This window comes from Metarhizium brunneum, chromosome 2, assembly GCF_013426205.1.
Source record: "Metarhizium brunneum chromosome 2, complete sequence".
Classification (NCBI taxonomy): Eukaryota; Fungi; Ascomycota; class Sordariomycetes; order Hypocreales; family Clavicipitaceae; genus Metarhizium; species Metarhizium brunneum.
The window spans coordinates 1,337,056-1,351,951 of NC_089423.1; the positions used below are offsets into that span (position 1 = coordinate 1,337,056).

Here is a 14,896-nt window from a genome sequence, read left to right on the forward strand (position 1 = left end):
AGTTGGTAGTTGCGTGTTGGTTCCGGCATCCTTACTGCGTTGACCCTCCCTGCTTCGTGGGGAGTAAACACCCTGTGCGTTGTTCAGTGAAAGGAAGTTGATGGTGCCCAGGATTCCTGTTGGTTTGGCTACCACTCCCTGCCTTGAACTTGGAGGTGATCTCCTCCCATGTTCGTCGTCGTTGGTTGGGCTTGGGATGACGGGTTTTTATTTATATGCATACCGCTATGAGGCGCTGTTGATTTTTCCACAGTGCGAAAGGGTTTTGAAATGCGTATGACGGCTGAAAAGTATGAGGGCAATGACGTATCAGATGGGGGAATACATATTGCCAAGATCAAACTGGCTTGTTGGTTTCATGGTCTCATGGTTAGTTGCTCACCAGAGTATCGGATGGCAACTCGGTCTGACCAGACATAACCCCAGGTATTTTTGGAAGCCAGCTATTCTCAGGTTGACATTGGTGTTTGAAATGCCGCATTGTAGATGTGCAAGATTGGATCATGTACGACGTGGTTGGAATAATGCTCTACTCAACTTTACTACCAGGAGAACAAGGCTTCCCCGTCAGAATCGTGGTTTTATGGGAGCCATCGACAACACATTCTATCAGTGGAAATAACAATCAGTCCTCCGTACGGGTGAAGCCAGTGAGCGCCAGTCTGAGATCAGCCAGCCAGCTCAAAGCATAGGACATGGGCTTCGGTAGTTGCTGCGACATTACGCGTAACAAGATAGCTAGAACAAAGACAACATCCTTGCCGTCAGCCTTCGGCTTCCAAAGCCTATCCGCCCTAGTACCGATCTTGACTTGACACACACTTAATTAAATGATGTTTTGGTGGCGTTGGTCGACCCTTGCACAATGTATGTAGGATGCCAGGAGAGTGTGGAAGTTGATAGGAACGAAACACGATGAAACGCGCTCAAGAACCCAAGTTGTGTACAATATGAGTTCGAAGCAGAGTCTTTTGGATATTCTCTTTACGACATCACTTTATTACGCTCCTGTTTCGTGCATCCCTGTAAATCATGGCTTGTCGAGAGGCCAACACGTCAGCTTACCAAGCGCAATCCAGTGCGTTAAAGAGGATCCAATAAAATTAAAATTCCGCTCAGCTTCGAAGTCTTACCGTCTCGACGCCCAACGGAGCGAATTAAACCACGAATTGTGTCATTCGAAATGGAACTGTCTGGTGGTGGTTGTCAGCCTAGTCCCCATGCCATAATGACTTTTGGTACACTATTCAATGTGTCTTTTTTCTTTTTTTTTTCTCGTTGCTGCTCGCCCACCCGGCCAAAGTGTCTTGGTGGTCCATTGAGCCGTTATCGTATCGTGCCTTGTCACTGAGGACATGAATTTGACGCTTAGAGTCATAATGGTCGGTGCTTGGTATACGAATGGCTTGTCAAAACTTTGAGATGGTCTATATAGACAAGCGGTGGACGCGCACCAATAGCGATCAGAAATGTGGCGCCACAGATCAGAATGTTCAAGACAAGCTTCTCATTTGCATCCCCATTACGTCGTGTGCTTAGGCAGTCATGCACTAGCGCCTGGTCGTGGAAATAATGTTCCTCATGTCATGTTGCGAGATCCAGGTGTTTTCCCAGCATCGGCTTTAACTGCGCCACAACGACGTCTGCCCACGTAGCCAAGATTTTTGCCCATGCATCTTGACGGGTGCAGGGATTGACACGAGTTGAGCAAACAAGGGAGGAAATATGTACATTCTCGATAGACGTATAGTACTACCAATTAGTAATGACTCGCCGTCGTCTCAAGGTCTGGACATACCTGTTTGTTGCTGACGTGGTTAGTTTCCCTCCCTTATTGGACCGCGGTGGTCTACCGGCCTTTCATTGCCCGTCATAACTCTCGCAGTTGAATAACAACTTTAGCATGCATGATTCATCTCCAGCCGGGGGTGAAGCTTGATGGTCATGTACACTGGGAGACAAGTACTTCAGCCACCAAGTTAAAGCGATGATGCAAGATGGTGCCACAGCGAGTTTCGCCCATACACCCACACGCTATTGCCCAATAGCCCGCGGGGTTTTGTTGACCAATGCGTGAGGGTAAGGAGACAGTCGAAAGGTTGATGAGGGTCAAGGGCCAAGACGTCTTCACACTGTTCGGTGGTATATTCTAAGTGGGGCAGTAGGAAGGGCACTTGTTGAGCAATTGGGAATCAACGCCGGCCAATGAGGGCAAACGTGTCTCAAGACTGCAGGGAAGGAACGTTGGGCAAAGAGCTGCGGGCAAGGAGGAATATGTACTACGGTATTGCCAAGTACCTCGACTTGACAATCCAATTTATACAGTCTCCTCTTAACATGACTCCCTCCATGGTCAAACATGACAACTTGACCTTGGAAGTCCAAAGCCGTTAGCCTCGTCAAAGGCGCAATGTCGGCATCGCTCTCCATGGAAACAAACACGAGAAATGCCTAGTCGAGCACAGTCCATGTTGGCAAATACCTCGTCGCCACCATGAGAAGCTTACTCGCGCAAGATTAACCACCCCCCTTGCCCGAACCCCCTGTATCTAATCCATTCACACCAGACGGCAGCATCTGGTCAGCGATCCCCTCCTTCTTTCGCATTCTCTTATTGCATCCCCCGCCGCAGAGCCAAACAGAAACGAGTGTTGCTTGCACTGTCGCATTATACTAATGTCACGCTGCATTCTAGGGAACAATTGTAAAACACCACGCGCAGCGGTCCGAGGGGAAGGCCATCACGCACCTAAAGCCAGTAACGGAAACATCGGGACTGACGCGAAGTTGTTGGTGTGCAACACACATGCACCATGCACTCTCCATATACGCCGTTGCTCATTCGTATGCTGGCTCGCCGTCTCTGTGCTCCTGGCAACACGGGGGAGAAAATGAGGTGCACCCATACACAACACAATATGAAGTGTTGTGTAGCCCATGTATGGTTTACGCCTCAGCTTTGCTAGCCAACTGGGCTGTAGCGTGACGTTGTCATCGTGGTGTTTTAGGTTCTACATCATTCCACAAAAAAAGAAATGAAAAAAAAGGAGCACAGGAATGGAGCTGAGTTTGGGTCTCGGCCGTGGAGAGCATCTTTGTCACAAGCTGAAGAGTTGAAAAAATCTACCAAGTTACTCCATGCCACAAACAAACTAAACGCAGTACTAACGCCAGTCGTATGGGCACTATTGCCTACCAATATTGGATGAGACTACTATTAAAGGAGCACATTATCGCAACAGGCGCAAAACGTTATGGGTCTCGTCACTAAAAAAAAAATCCGAAGCGTGCGGGTGCAGATTAAGCCACGCAAACTCTCTTGGCTGTGGAATAAATATTGATATTACGTCAATACAATACACCAAGCCAAGCCAAGCATTACGCACTGTAGGGGAGACGCAGGAGACAGCGCAGACAGACTGGATGGGCCGAACGGTAGCGACATCTTGCGTCCTTTGACAAGGCAAAGAAGTCTGCCTGCCAAGGTCGGCTAATTTTCGACGATAATTTGACCAAGGCGCAGACAACAACTGTTAATGACTACAAGGTCAAGGGTGTGAGTCCAACACGGTGACCCCGAATGAAAAGGCAGCCCGTCCCCTCCGTTCGTCCATCACCGTGGGCGTTGCGAAGGTGTTACAATATTCGTATAGGGTTATCGTCGTGTTGCGGATCATGCCAAAAAGGGTTCTCGCATAATATCACTGCACTTTTGAAATCTCGCAGTATGGAGCATGTATGTCGCATGACAGGAAACTGCAGCGTATTGGATGGCCGTGCATCGGCGCATGTTACGAATTACTTGACTAAATTGATTAACGAATGAATGAATTAGACATTAAGAAAAGTAGTACTTTCCTCCCCCCTTGTTGCAGCTAAACACCCACGAGCCTCCAGTGTCGACTTGTGCCCTGCCAGGCTTCAGATTCAGCCGGTATAGATTCAAGGATGAGCCGGTCAGACATGACTAACTAAGAAAGTAGACTTGGCCAATATGGGTTTTTAATTCAAACACCTGGAACTGGCAATTCTACATAAGCCCACTCGCGTTGCAAGCATAACCTTGGAGACTGCTCACGTAACCAGGTAGGTATAGGTAAACTAGAGGCCAAAGAACGAAGGACTTGCGTTTCGGCAAAAAAAAAAAAAAAAGCCGATCAGGCGAGTAGATAATCCCATCATACCGTGTGCATATACGCATGACCTATATTAAGTGACAAATATCCGGTACCCCGTATACGTGTTCACATTGAACCCAAGAGAATCACCATTGTGCGCAGTCAACCCCGAGGTTTGCCCTGTCGGAGTCATACAGCTATGCAGAGAACCTCATGGCCATTCACCCATCCTCCTTGCTAGGCTGAATGAAGGAATATCAACACGGTGGCATCAACTCGAAATAGTAATATTGCAGGGGCGTGTTGATCTTATCCGGACTTGTGGCAACTGCAACTCCAGTGGCATGTTTGGCATGCGCGCTGACGAGCTTGTCTGGCACGACTCGTTTCTGCTGGTGTAGTTCCAATTTCCAGATGCAGACGACGGTGCATTGCACGCCGTACATAGATCGGGCCATTTCTTCTTCCCCCCTCAGCGGGTGAATTCCCAGAGAAAGCTGCCTGGGGCCAGGCTGCAAGGCTGAGCGGGTTGGCGGACATCAAATGACGTCGCAGCCTTCCTCCCTGCTCCAGGCCGCGATTGCGAGATGCTGCGGCGGGTTCCTGGGCCGGGAGTCATGGGATTGTCGTGGTTACGTGGGCTCGGGGTGGCTTTTGTTGCTTGTCTGGCGTAGTCCACCAAATTTGCCCAATGACGAGGGAACAAAGCACACCTTTCCGCCACAGCAATGACCACCAGAGAGGCGCAACGCGTGGACGGATGGGTGTGGTGTGAAAAGTGCGGAGCTTCTTCATTGTTGTACTAGTACTCCGTCTGGTAGTAGTAGTAGTAATCCATGACCAGGGGCCCAGAGGAAGCGGACGGCCTTTGATGGCATGCGCAGTTCGATGCTGGACCGGTTATCGCGCCGGTGGCTGTGGGTGCGGTGCGAATTACCAGGGCGGCGTGATTATGGCCGTGGGGAAAGAAAAAGGGTCAACTGGTTGAGTCTGGTGTTGTCGTCCTTGCTGTACGGAGTACTTGCCATCCATTTGTCATTTGAGTCGAGTATTCGCTGCAACGGGAAGCAGTTGTGGCTGTGACAATTCAAAAGGTCCTCGACTGAGTTGCACAAGGCAAAACCATAAAAAAAAAAAAAAAAGCGACCAGACTCGAGTAACATTGGGTCGTATGTTCAGTAGCTCCTGCAGTTTTTGGACGCGTCCATGCTTCTAGATGCCATGGTCTGCATGGGAGGCACAGCTCACTCAGGCAACGGGACTTTTTGAGTCGGGATTTTTTTTATGGATCAACAGACAACTGCTTTTGGTCTGCCAGGTTGCACAAGAGCGGCGACGGCGACGGTGACGACGACAGCCGAGGTCAGCTCGGCGCCTATAGTACGTGTGCGTATGTGTACACGCAAAACGTGGAATTCGAGACTGATATCAAGTGAGTCTTGTTTCCGTGTTGGCGGTTTCGAAATGTTTGGTTCTACTAGTAGTAGTAGTGTTCTCAATGTTCCTCGCATGGGCGTAACAAGCCCAGGAAATGTTATTGGCGGGTGGTGATTGGCATGTCTTCACATCCCTTGCAAACTTAGAAGTAAAACTTGTCTCTCTTTGTCATTCTGCGCCCCCTGGCGGGCTAGCCATGGTCAGGACTCTCGCGGATGCTACTATGTACTTTGTACTTGAGTACCTTTTTATTACACCGCCTGTACGGAGCAGACGTGTGCCTGTCGTTTCGTTTTTGACGGCTGTGCTGGTATTTGAGTATCGTGGAGAGCTCGAAACTGGAAGAATGGCAAGAGGGGATGAAAAGAGAAAGAGACATGGAAGGGAAAAGAAAACCTATGCCGCCAAGACATTCCACCACTTGCCGTCGACTCTGGGCCAGTTTCTGCCGCCCTCATCTGCGCATTGCGCATGTATGTATGTAGTATATCGGATACCTTGTCATAACGCAACATGGAAGCTTTGTACAAGCACGTATTCTGTAGTCTGTCTATAAGTCGGTACTCGGTACGGAGTAGACCAACTTGGAGTGTCATCTGGCATCATGAGTTGCTGGTTGTATGTATGTACTTGACAAAGCGCCGCGGGCCCGTCACCTCATTCACCCATCAGTCATTTCACTCACTCGGTACGTGACACACACCCTGGCTTTGTGCGTTTTGGCTTGACAACAAACTCAGTTGCGCGCAGTGTCGTCTCGTCGTCCCTTAATATCAGCTCGCCTACGTACAGTACGGAGTACTTGTTACTCTTGGCCAAGTTCCACCCTGGATGGTGTTGCAACTCGACATGGAGCGCCAAGAGGACATGGAGAGCACACAGTACGGTGTCGTACTATTTCTTTGCATTCAACAAGCAGGCTGGGGTTTCCCTCTCCCGCCGCCAGGGTTCGGAAAGGTTAGAAGGATGAAACCAGGCCAGTCAACCATCAGACGGCTCAAGCCACGCCCACTACTTACTTAAACACATTATCCGGGTTACATGATACTTGCACATACGGACATGGAGTACATAACTCGACACGGCGTCTCTGGCTTGCCAATTGCCAATTGCTCATTTTCCATGTTCCCTTGGCCACACGCCCCCCGTGCACATTACGCACGCAACCTTGAACCCGCGCCCTCCCCTCAAGTGCTTCGTCCATTTATTCATTCGCCTTGCAAGTTTCGCACTCGGTTGGCGCGCGCGCGGCGTCTTTTTGGCTCTCTTGTCTGGGCCCAGTATCAAATCAGACGTCGACGTTGTTGCCTTGGATGATTCAATGTTATAGCCCGCCCATACTCCGTACTGTACATTGTAGTATACTGACTGGCGTGACTCGACAATAGTTGACCGCCCGTGAGCTTCCGTGACGTCTATGGCTCTGCTCTCTGCGTCTCTTGTCGCAGGCCCCGGCTCGCCTCAATTCGTTACACGCTGGCCACAGTGGTTGGGTGTCGATCGTCACGCCTCTCACACGCCTTCATACACCAGACTTGTCTTTGCAGTCGAGAGCTCTCTCGTCGGCGTCTTCCATCCGTCTGCTATCCTTAGTTCCTATTAGTTGGGGCAACCCAGACATTTCGCACCCTTCCGGCCTCAAGCATCTGGCCTCGTGTCAAAACGAGCCAATTACCGTCGCATCGTTTCCCTTTCTTCCCTTGCCAATTCAACGTGGCCCTTGAGTTTCTCATCATTCCCAAACCCTCGGGTCCTCCTCCGAAACTACCGGTCTATCCTGTGCCTTCTCTCTTCTCCCCTTTGTCCCGCACTAGACTATTTCCCTCTTGCCCATTGCTGTTCTCGCCGGATACTGCCATTGTCTATATCTTGAGTTATTCCATTTCTACCACAGCATTACCGGACCACAGGACCACATTGAAGACAAAAAAACAAAAAAAAAACAACCCATGCCACCTGCCCGTCTTCAACCCACAAGCCATACAACCTTTGTTTTCTGTCTTGTTATTCCTCACCTGTCGCAGAAAGACTGACCCTTGGAACTCAGGGCCAACAAAAAATAACTAAAGAAAAAAATTCTGGCGCTTGCAAGGAGTTGCCGAACCTTTGCAAGATAGCAACCACCAGCTATATCACATCAACGAGGCCCTAGTTATTACAGTGTTAATTTGGTTGAGTTCCCACTTGGTCATCCTTGTCTTTCATTCTTTGCTGTCCTTGACTCACTTTGGACGTCTCATCGTCTGATTATCACTACTAGTACTAGCACTCTATTTTTGTTTTTCCCTGCTTGGACCTTGTTTTCTTCATTTCTTCATCTTTCTTTTCTTCCCGCTGTCTCCTCGCATACCTTGGAGGACTCGCTTCCCGATTTCCGCTTTCCTCCACACGCATTCGCATACGCATACCGATTACGCAACTTTGGCCTTTGCGCCCGCGTGTGTCATGGAGGATCCTGGTGTTAAGAACAACAAGACTACGTCGACGGAGCGCAGGTCGCAGTCTCCAGCGTCAACGCCAGCACAGGCGCACACAGCCTCTGAAGGAGCCGACACCGCAGCCGCGCCATCAGCAAATCGAGCAACTATTTCTGGAGCTTCCTCGGAAGAACCGCCTGCATCCGAGTCTGTCCCCCAAACCAAGCAAGAGAATGGTGTTTCGCACGAAACCGAGGGTGCATCCAGTCGAAGCGGCGGAGCTGAGCAGCCGGACAAAGGCGAACAAACGCCACCTAGGTGAGTTGTCAATTGTTTCCTTTCCTCATCCCAGTTTCCTCCGGTCTTGGGTCTCAGGTCTTGGCTCCATGATAGTCGTGGTCCACCAGCTCTACGCCTCTGTGCCGCATCAATTGATTTGGTGGCTTTGTGCACCCTTCAGCCCATTTGCAAACTAGTAGTTTGCTTTTGGTAGCCAATCTCCCCCCGGTTTTGAAAGACAGTGCAAGACTTGCATCTGGCTGGCCTACAGCTTGACCATGGCGGGAACTCCAAACAAAACGCTTCGAGATGGCTTTGTCGGCGGTTGCACCCGGCGGTCTGGGTTCTGCTGTTCGCGGCTCATGCTGCGGCCTGCCTTCTTCCATGCTGCCTCGATGTTTTATCAATAGCTTCGGCCCTACAGCTACGCCCAGGCCCGGGCTGGGCGGTTGCCACCATGTCGATCTGTCCTTGGACGCCAGCAATTCCGCCGTGCTGCCGTCCCGCCGACCCAGACGAGTCTTTGTGTCTGGTTGCGCTCGACCATGAGTGCTGGCTATTGGAGGCCTTTGGAAGCCCAATATTGAGAGAATTATTGGCTGCCATGGACTGGTTCGAGCTGTTCCGAGCACTGAACTGGCTGCTCCCCTGGCCGCCAGGTGCTGCGTCCACCAGCACCAAAGCTTGATTTGTCCCTGCACTTTTCATTTGCTTTCATTTGCACATCGCTCTTTCCGTTTTGCCAACCGCAACGGCAATCTCATGCCGGGCACCAAAAGGAGGTCCACATGCATGACTGGTCCGAAATGATACGCGAGTTTCTTTTATCTTTACTCTTTCATCTCGTATGATCACCACCTCTTGCGCCTCGAAGCAACCCGATCCACACTCCTCAACTCAACCTGAGCTCAGTGCTCCTTCCACCGGCACCCTTTCTGTCACTTCTCAACCCGGTTTACTCTCGTGTACTTGCAACGAGTCACAAAGTTACAAAGTCGAGAGAGCAAAGGGTCCAAAAAGCAGCCTTCACCATAACGTTTTGACACCGAGCACGGCCGTGGGCCCTATTTTCGGAGCTGCAAAGTGCCCAGTGCCGGGCAGATGCTGCATTATCCACGTGGACAGTTGTAAAACGCAACTTCTCTTGCTCACTGCTACGCCAGTGTTGCGCGCCCGAAGGTCAACGCTGGGCTGGAATCTGACTCTTCAAACAAAAGCCTTGTTTCACGGACACACCCCAGCGCAGTTGGCACGGCATAGCTCAACTGACGTATGGACCACTGGTGTCCGTTGAACTGATGTCGTGTTACGCCAGAGGTTTATGCGCGCAGACACAATACGGCCACTTTTACTGGTTTTTACCCTGTGAAGCCGGGCTTGATTTGTGGCTTCTGTTCCAGTCGGTGCAGAGGGTTTGTTACACCGCCACTAGAACACGCAGAATGAGACACAAGTGTTATCGAGCGCCTTAGGTCCGGTGTATTTCCTACCATCGCTGGTCCCAGCCGAGTTGTAAGAGGAGTCAAGTCACACATGCTGCGACTGTCCTTTTCTTTGTCTGTCTCTTGTACTTCACAGACACCGTTCTTGTACATCACGTGCTCGTCGAGCAATAGTTCCTTGTGCGAAAGAAGTTTCACCATTTTTTTTCTCTTTAACCCATACACACACATACACACATACACACATATATATATACATATACAAAGAATATATGTATATATATATATATATATATATATTCTTGTCTCGAGATAGAAACGATCAGGCATGCATGCCACAGAATCGCCTTCAGGGCCCATCACAAGAACGAAGAACATACCAGAAACATCGACTAACATGACGCTTAGACGGTTGAATGGCAACAAAACTCGCCAGGAGGATAACGAGGGCGATAGTGAACTGAGCGATCCGGACAGCAATGTAGCATTCAACGAACTGGAAGACGAAATTGTTGTCAGTGGCCGGAGCAGCAGGGGAGCGCCAAAGTTGCCAAGCGGGCGCCAAACTTCGGAGGGTAACGAGGACGAGGCGATGGAAGACGCTCCAGAGGAGTCTGCTGGTTCACATTACCCTAAGCGAAAGCGAACTTCTATCTTCAATGATCTGAGCGAGAGCAAGCTAGAGAGCGCCCACACTGCGGCCCCTGAAAGGTCGCCCACTTCGCCCACTAGTACGATCAAATTCAAACCCAATCGTCAAAGCCTCGGTGGTCCAGGTGTTAAGGGTGTTCTTCTGGGGACTTGGAGGGATTCTCACGTGCCAGATGAGGACAAGAGGCACGCTGTTATCGGCTTCATTGATGTCCGAGATCGCCTACGCACTCGGATTCAACCCAACACGAAATATGGGGAGTCATTGGCTGAGGACTATCCCCTGCCTCCAGGACCAGGTGGAAGCTGGGTCACCTTTGAGCGCGTCGTCTTTTCTGACCATCTTGTCGGCTTGGACCACTGCCAAGTAAAGGAGTATACGCGTCTTCGGTCCGAGGTTGCACCTGAGGAAACTGAGGATGGCCGTATAGCTGCTGAGCACGCTGCCGTTAAAGAGGCGATCCGCCGCGTCAAGGAGAACCCAGCTTTAGAGAATCCGGTACAGCCTCCTCCTATCGCATACGGTATCGATATGCCAGACCATCTCCAGGGCCCCGCCCGCCCTGACCTCAAGCGTAGGCGTGTCAGTGGTGGTTTTGCCGCCATTAACCCAGCTCCTCCTGAGATGGTCCCCGAGCCGACTGCAATTCCAGCTTCGCAGCTGGCTATTGCCGCTCACCAAAATCGATTTTCTGTTGATCCTCTTCCAGGGACTCGACCGACGCGCATCATAATAGGATATTGGAAGCCGTCGAGCGAAGTTGATCCTAAGGATCGCCACGCTGTATATGGTATCTTGGGTCAGAATGACATGTTCCGTGTCAAGGTCGTGCGAGAGACTAGGGATGGCCGATTCGTGGATGGCAACTTCCCATCTGGAGCCGGTGCTTTATGGATTGCTTATGAGGAGGTTGAATTTGAGCCACATTTGAAAGCTCTTAACAGGCAAGAGGTTAAGGAATACTGCCGCGTTCGGCAATATCAGTTAGATCATGGCGAATCCTCTGCCGATCGCATTGAGAATGAGACCAAGGCTGTGTACGAGGCACAGACCCGAGCCGGCACAATGCCATATAAGCAACCCCACAACGTCACAGTTCCCACGTTTACAGCCTCTCCACAGGGTGATGGCGATGAGCGCATGAATGGGCGGCATGGTTATGGTGGTCACGAGCTCCGTCAGTCGCGCCGGACTGAGCCGCGACCTATCCGGGCATCACTCAGCGAGAGTGAACTACGCGCAAGCCGACTTCAGAGCGTAGAGGCTGTGGAGAGAACTAACGCGTTGGCACGTCGTGAAATTGCGAGAGCTGAAGCTGCTCAAGGCCGGGCAGATCGTCACGCCATACAGAGAGAGAGAGCCGCCGCCGCCGCCGCTGCAGATGCAGCCAATGCCGCCGCCGCTGCAGCTGCAGCTGCCTCCAACATGCCTCTCGAGCACCATCACAACACCAACGGCCGAATGGTCTTCCACGAATCTGACGATATGCAGCGGCTGAACAAGGTATGGGCTCGACAGGAGAGCCTTCGCATGAAAAGCAGTTCGGACGAAGCCAAGATTTACGACGGCATCAAGTATGAGCGCAAAGCAACTGGGCCTTTTATGGGAAAGCTTGTATCGCAGGGCACGATTATCAATATCGATGGTGAGGACTATGTCGAGTACCGCGTCCTCACAAAGCCTTCGTTCTTCTAAGCGTCATATTTGCGTTTTTTTATTGGCATGGAGTATAAAAACGATTGATGCGGTTCGAATACAATGGTGCTGCCTACATAAAGATGGCTATCCTGGCTTGGCCAGTAACATTACCATAACCGAATATGCCGAGCAACTTGGCGCCTGACTGTTCGATACAAAGGTTGGCTGGAGGGCAGAATGACCGATTACTCTTCTTTGCTGTGTCTAGAAAGGACGCTTGACACAGAAACTCTTTGCCAATTTTACATTTAATACTTGTTTTGCGAGCGCAAGGATCGAGTAAAGCTGCATTGCTATCATGGCTTGAGCCAAACCGGCCTTCGACAAGCGGTTTTTTGATTTCGGTCTTTTCCCCCCTTTCCTTGCGTTTTACAATTTGTCAAACCTCTTTTTTTTTTTACTGCAACACTTCCCAAAATCAGGGATCGAAGGCTTAAAAAGGACGGTGACACATTCCCTCCGGCGTGGGCTTGCTTTTATTTTATTTTTCCTGTCGTTTTAGAGTTGCGGGTTCGTACAGATGCACCGTTGGAGAAGAAAGCTCAGATTGAGGATATGAACATGGGTGTCCGTCCTGGATGAGGATGGATGGGTTTTGCGGCGGATTCGGGGTGGTAGCATTACGTGGACACGGAGCATGGAGTTTGATCTGTTTTTCATTTCGTGCTGTACAGCATCCATGTGCTTTTCGTGTCAGTATACCCAATGTGGAAGACATGCGTTGGTATCATATGAGCAGTCAGTTAAAGTTCAAGATATTTCCCAATCAATTTACGTGATATTATCAGAAAAAGACACGGTTAGGTTTCGTTATGATTTGAGTATATACCCCCGTTTCAAACTCCGCTCATGATATTCTCTATAACCCACTTATTCAAATTCACTTCCTATGCGCATTCCTCGCTAAATTTTTTGCACGTTACTCATCTTGGCCGCCGGTATTTTCAGGCTCCTCGTATCCCTCAACCTTCATATCTTTTAGCCCCAACTCCTCCTCCTCCTCTTCAGTCCGCTGATAATTCTCCCTTTTAATCTTGGGATCAGGAGCAGGTGGATCGACAAGTGGTTGCACAAAACTGCTCGCAAACGGATCCGTCAGGATGACAGTGAATTCCTTTTCGCCCTTGATGGCGGCATCCAGTCCCGCGAAGAAGGCATCCCACTGCGTCTTTTCAGAGGAGCTCAGCGAGTCGCCACCTTGCCCCGGGCCGTTGACTTCGAAGATTTGGCTGTGCAGGTCGTTGCGGACTTGTGTGAGGAGGCCTTCTACTGTGGTGAAGCGCCCGCCCAGCGTGCCAGGGTTGACTTGGAGCTGCAGCTCGGGACACTCGAGGCCGCACGTTTCGGATTTGAGGATATCACGGGCAAGGTCGGTGGCATCTTGTACGGTGAGTGTGATTTTCTCGCCGAGCTCGGGGATTTCGCCGCCGGTTTTGACATCGTTGGAGCGGTAGCCGCAGTGGTCACAGACGGTGGACATGAGGACGACTTGTTTGAAATGCGGGATGTCGACCATTTTCATATGCGTTGTGCAGGAGTGCATGCAGCCAGGACAGCTGGCTGGGAAGCTGTATACTTCGTTGGGGATGATTTCACCGTCTGCCGTGAGGCCCGGGTTGGTGAAGTCGGCAGGTGCTTCGGTGGTGTCGCCGAGACCGAGGAGGGCGTTTTGTTCCGGGGTGCGGACAAACTCGCGCTTCTCCCATTTTCCTACGCCGTCTTTGAGGTCGGGTGCGATGAAGGAATTGCCGGCCGGGTCATCGACATAGAAGCGGAAGGGAAATGCGTCACCAGCGAGCATGGAACGTCCTTTGGTGATGATCTCGGCAATCTTTTCGGCAACTTCGGGAGATTGTTCTTTTCGGGCTTCTTGGTTCATTTCGAGGTCATCCATGACGGTGGTAAGCAGACCCTCGACGTTCGTGAGTTGGCCGCGGCCCGGGGGGATCTCAAGATCCATTTCGATGAACTTGACGGTGGCGGTGTCGGACTTGACGACTTGCCGCGAAAAGTCTTCGAGGCTTGTGAGACGAAGCTCGTAATGTGTTCCTTTTGGCTGGACGGTGCCGGCAGCTTGGATCTCGTTGTTTTGCACGTTGCAGTGCTCGCAGGAGAAGGACATGATGACAACTTCGCGAAAGTAGGGGATCGCTGTGAGAAGGAGGCGGGTGACGCCCTATGTAACTCATGTTAGTATTCTGAAGTATAATGTGAAATTGGCGGTACAGGGACGCACATTCTCGCCGCAGTTCATGCAAAGCGATTCAATCTCCTCGACGGGTCGATACTCTTCGTCTTCCTGGGTGGCGTCATTAGTGGTGGCCGAGAAGCCCGCAACCTTGTTACCGATGGACTCGAAGAACTCGGTCGGGTTCTGCGCCGTCTCTTCTTTCCTGTCGTCAGCAGACATGGCGCTGTGGTGCTCTTTATCACAGAGCGACGGCGTATGATGAGGTGTGTATGTCGGTCGCAAAATTAGAGGCATGCAGGTTTGTGACTCGGATGGAGGGGCATTGAAATTTTTGGAGGGGCAAATCTGCAGGACAGTGCTCCGCAGCCTTGTGTCATTCCAGGTGGCTAGCGCGAGGCTGCTTGCTGACCCGGGGGGCATTTTAGTGGTCTGGTGACGCGGGGAGTCCCTTCAAGGGTGCGCTAGAAGGCAACTGAAGCTTCCAATGGGGCACCCAACATTGGAGGCCGAGGTTGGAACAGCAAAATTTGTCCAATGGCGTTGCCGCATTTTATGCGGGTTTTGATGCCGTGAACTCCGTCGCTACCTCGAGACTTGAGAGGAGCCAGGTGCTGGCCTGGGGACGGCCTCAGACCATGTTAGACGTTCCCTTGAACTCCGAA

At 51.0% G+C, this 14,896-nt stretch overlaps 2 protein-coding genes across 2 annotated transcripts; one reads left to right on the forward strand and one right to left on the reverse strand.

Moving 5' to 3' along the window:
* Nucleotides 1–8,000: 8,000 nt before the first annotated feature.
* Nucleotides 8,001–12,040, forward strand: G6M90_00g033840 (uncharacterized protein; the record flags this gene model as incomplete). Its single annotated transcript, XM_014687826.2, has 2 exons — nt 8,001–8,290; nt 10,102–12,040. The coding sequence occupies 2 exons, from the start codon at nt 8,001–8,003 to the stop codon at nt 12,038–12,040; spliced, it is 2,229 nt and encodes a 742-aa protein (XP_014543312.2).
* A 922-nt stretch (nt 12,041–12,962) lies between these two features.
* On the reverse strand, nt 12,963–14,453 carry ZPR1 (Zinc finger protein ZPR1; the record flags this gene model as incomplete). Its single annotated transcript, XM_014687827.1, has 2 exons — nt 12,963–14,219; nt 14,280–14,453. 2 exons carry the CDS (start codon nt 14,451–14,453, stop codon nt 12,963–12,965), a joined length of 1,431 nt encoding a protein of 476 aa, XP_014543313.1.
* Nucleotides 14,454–14,896: the final 443 nt, after the last annotated feature.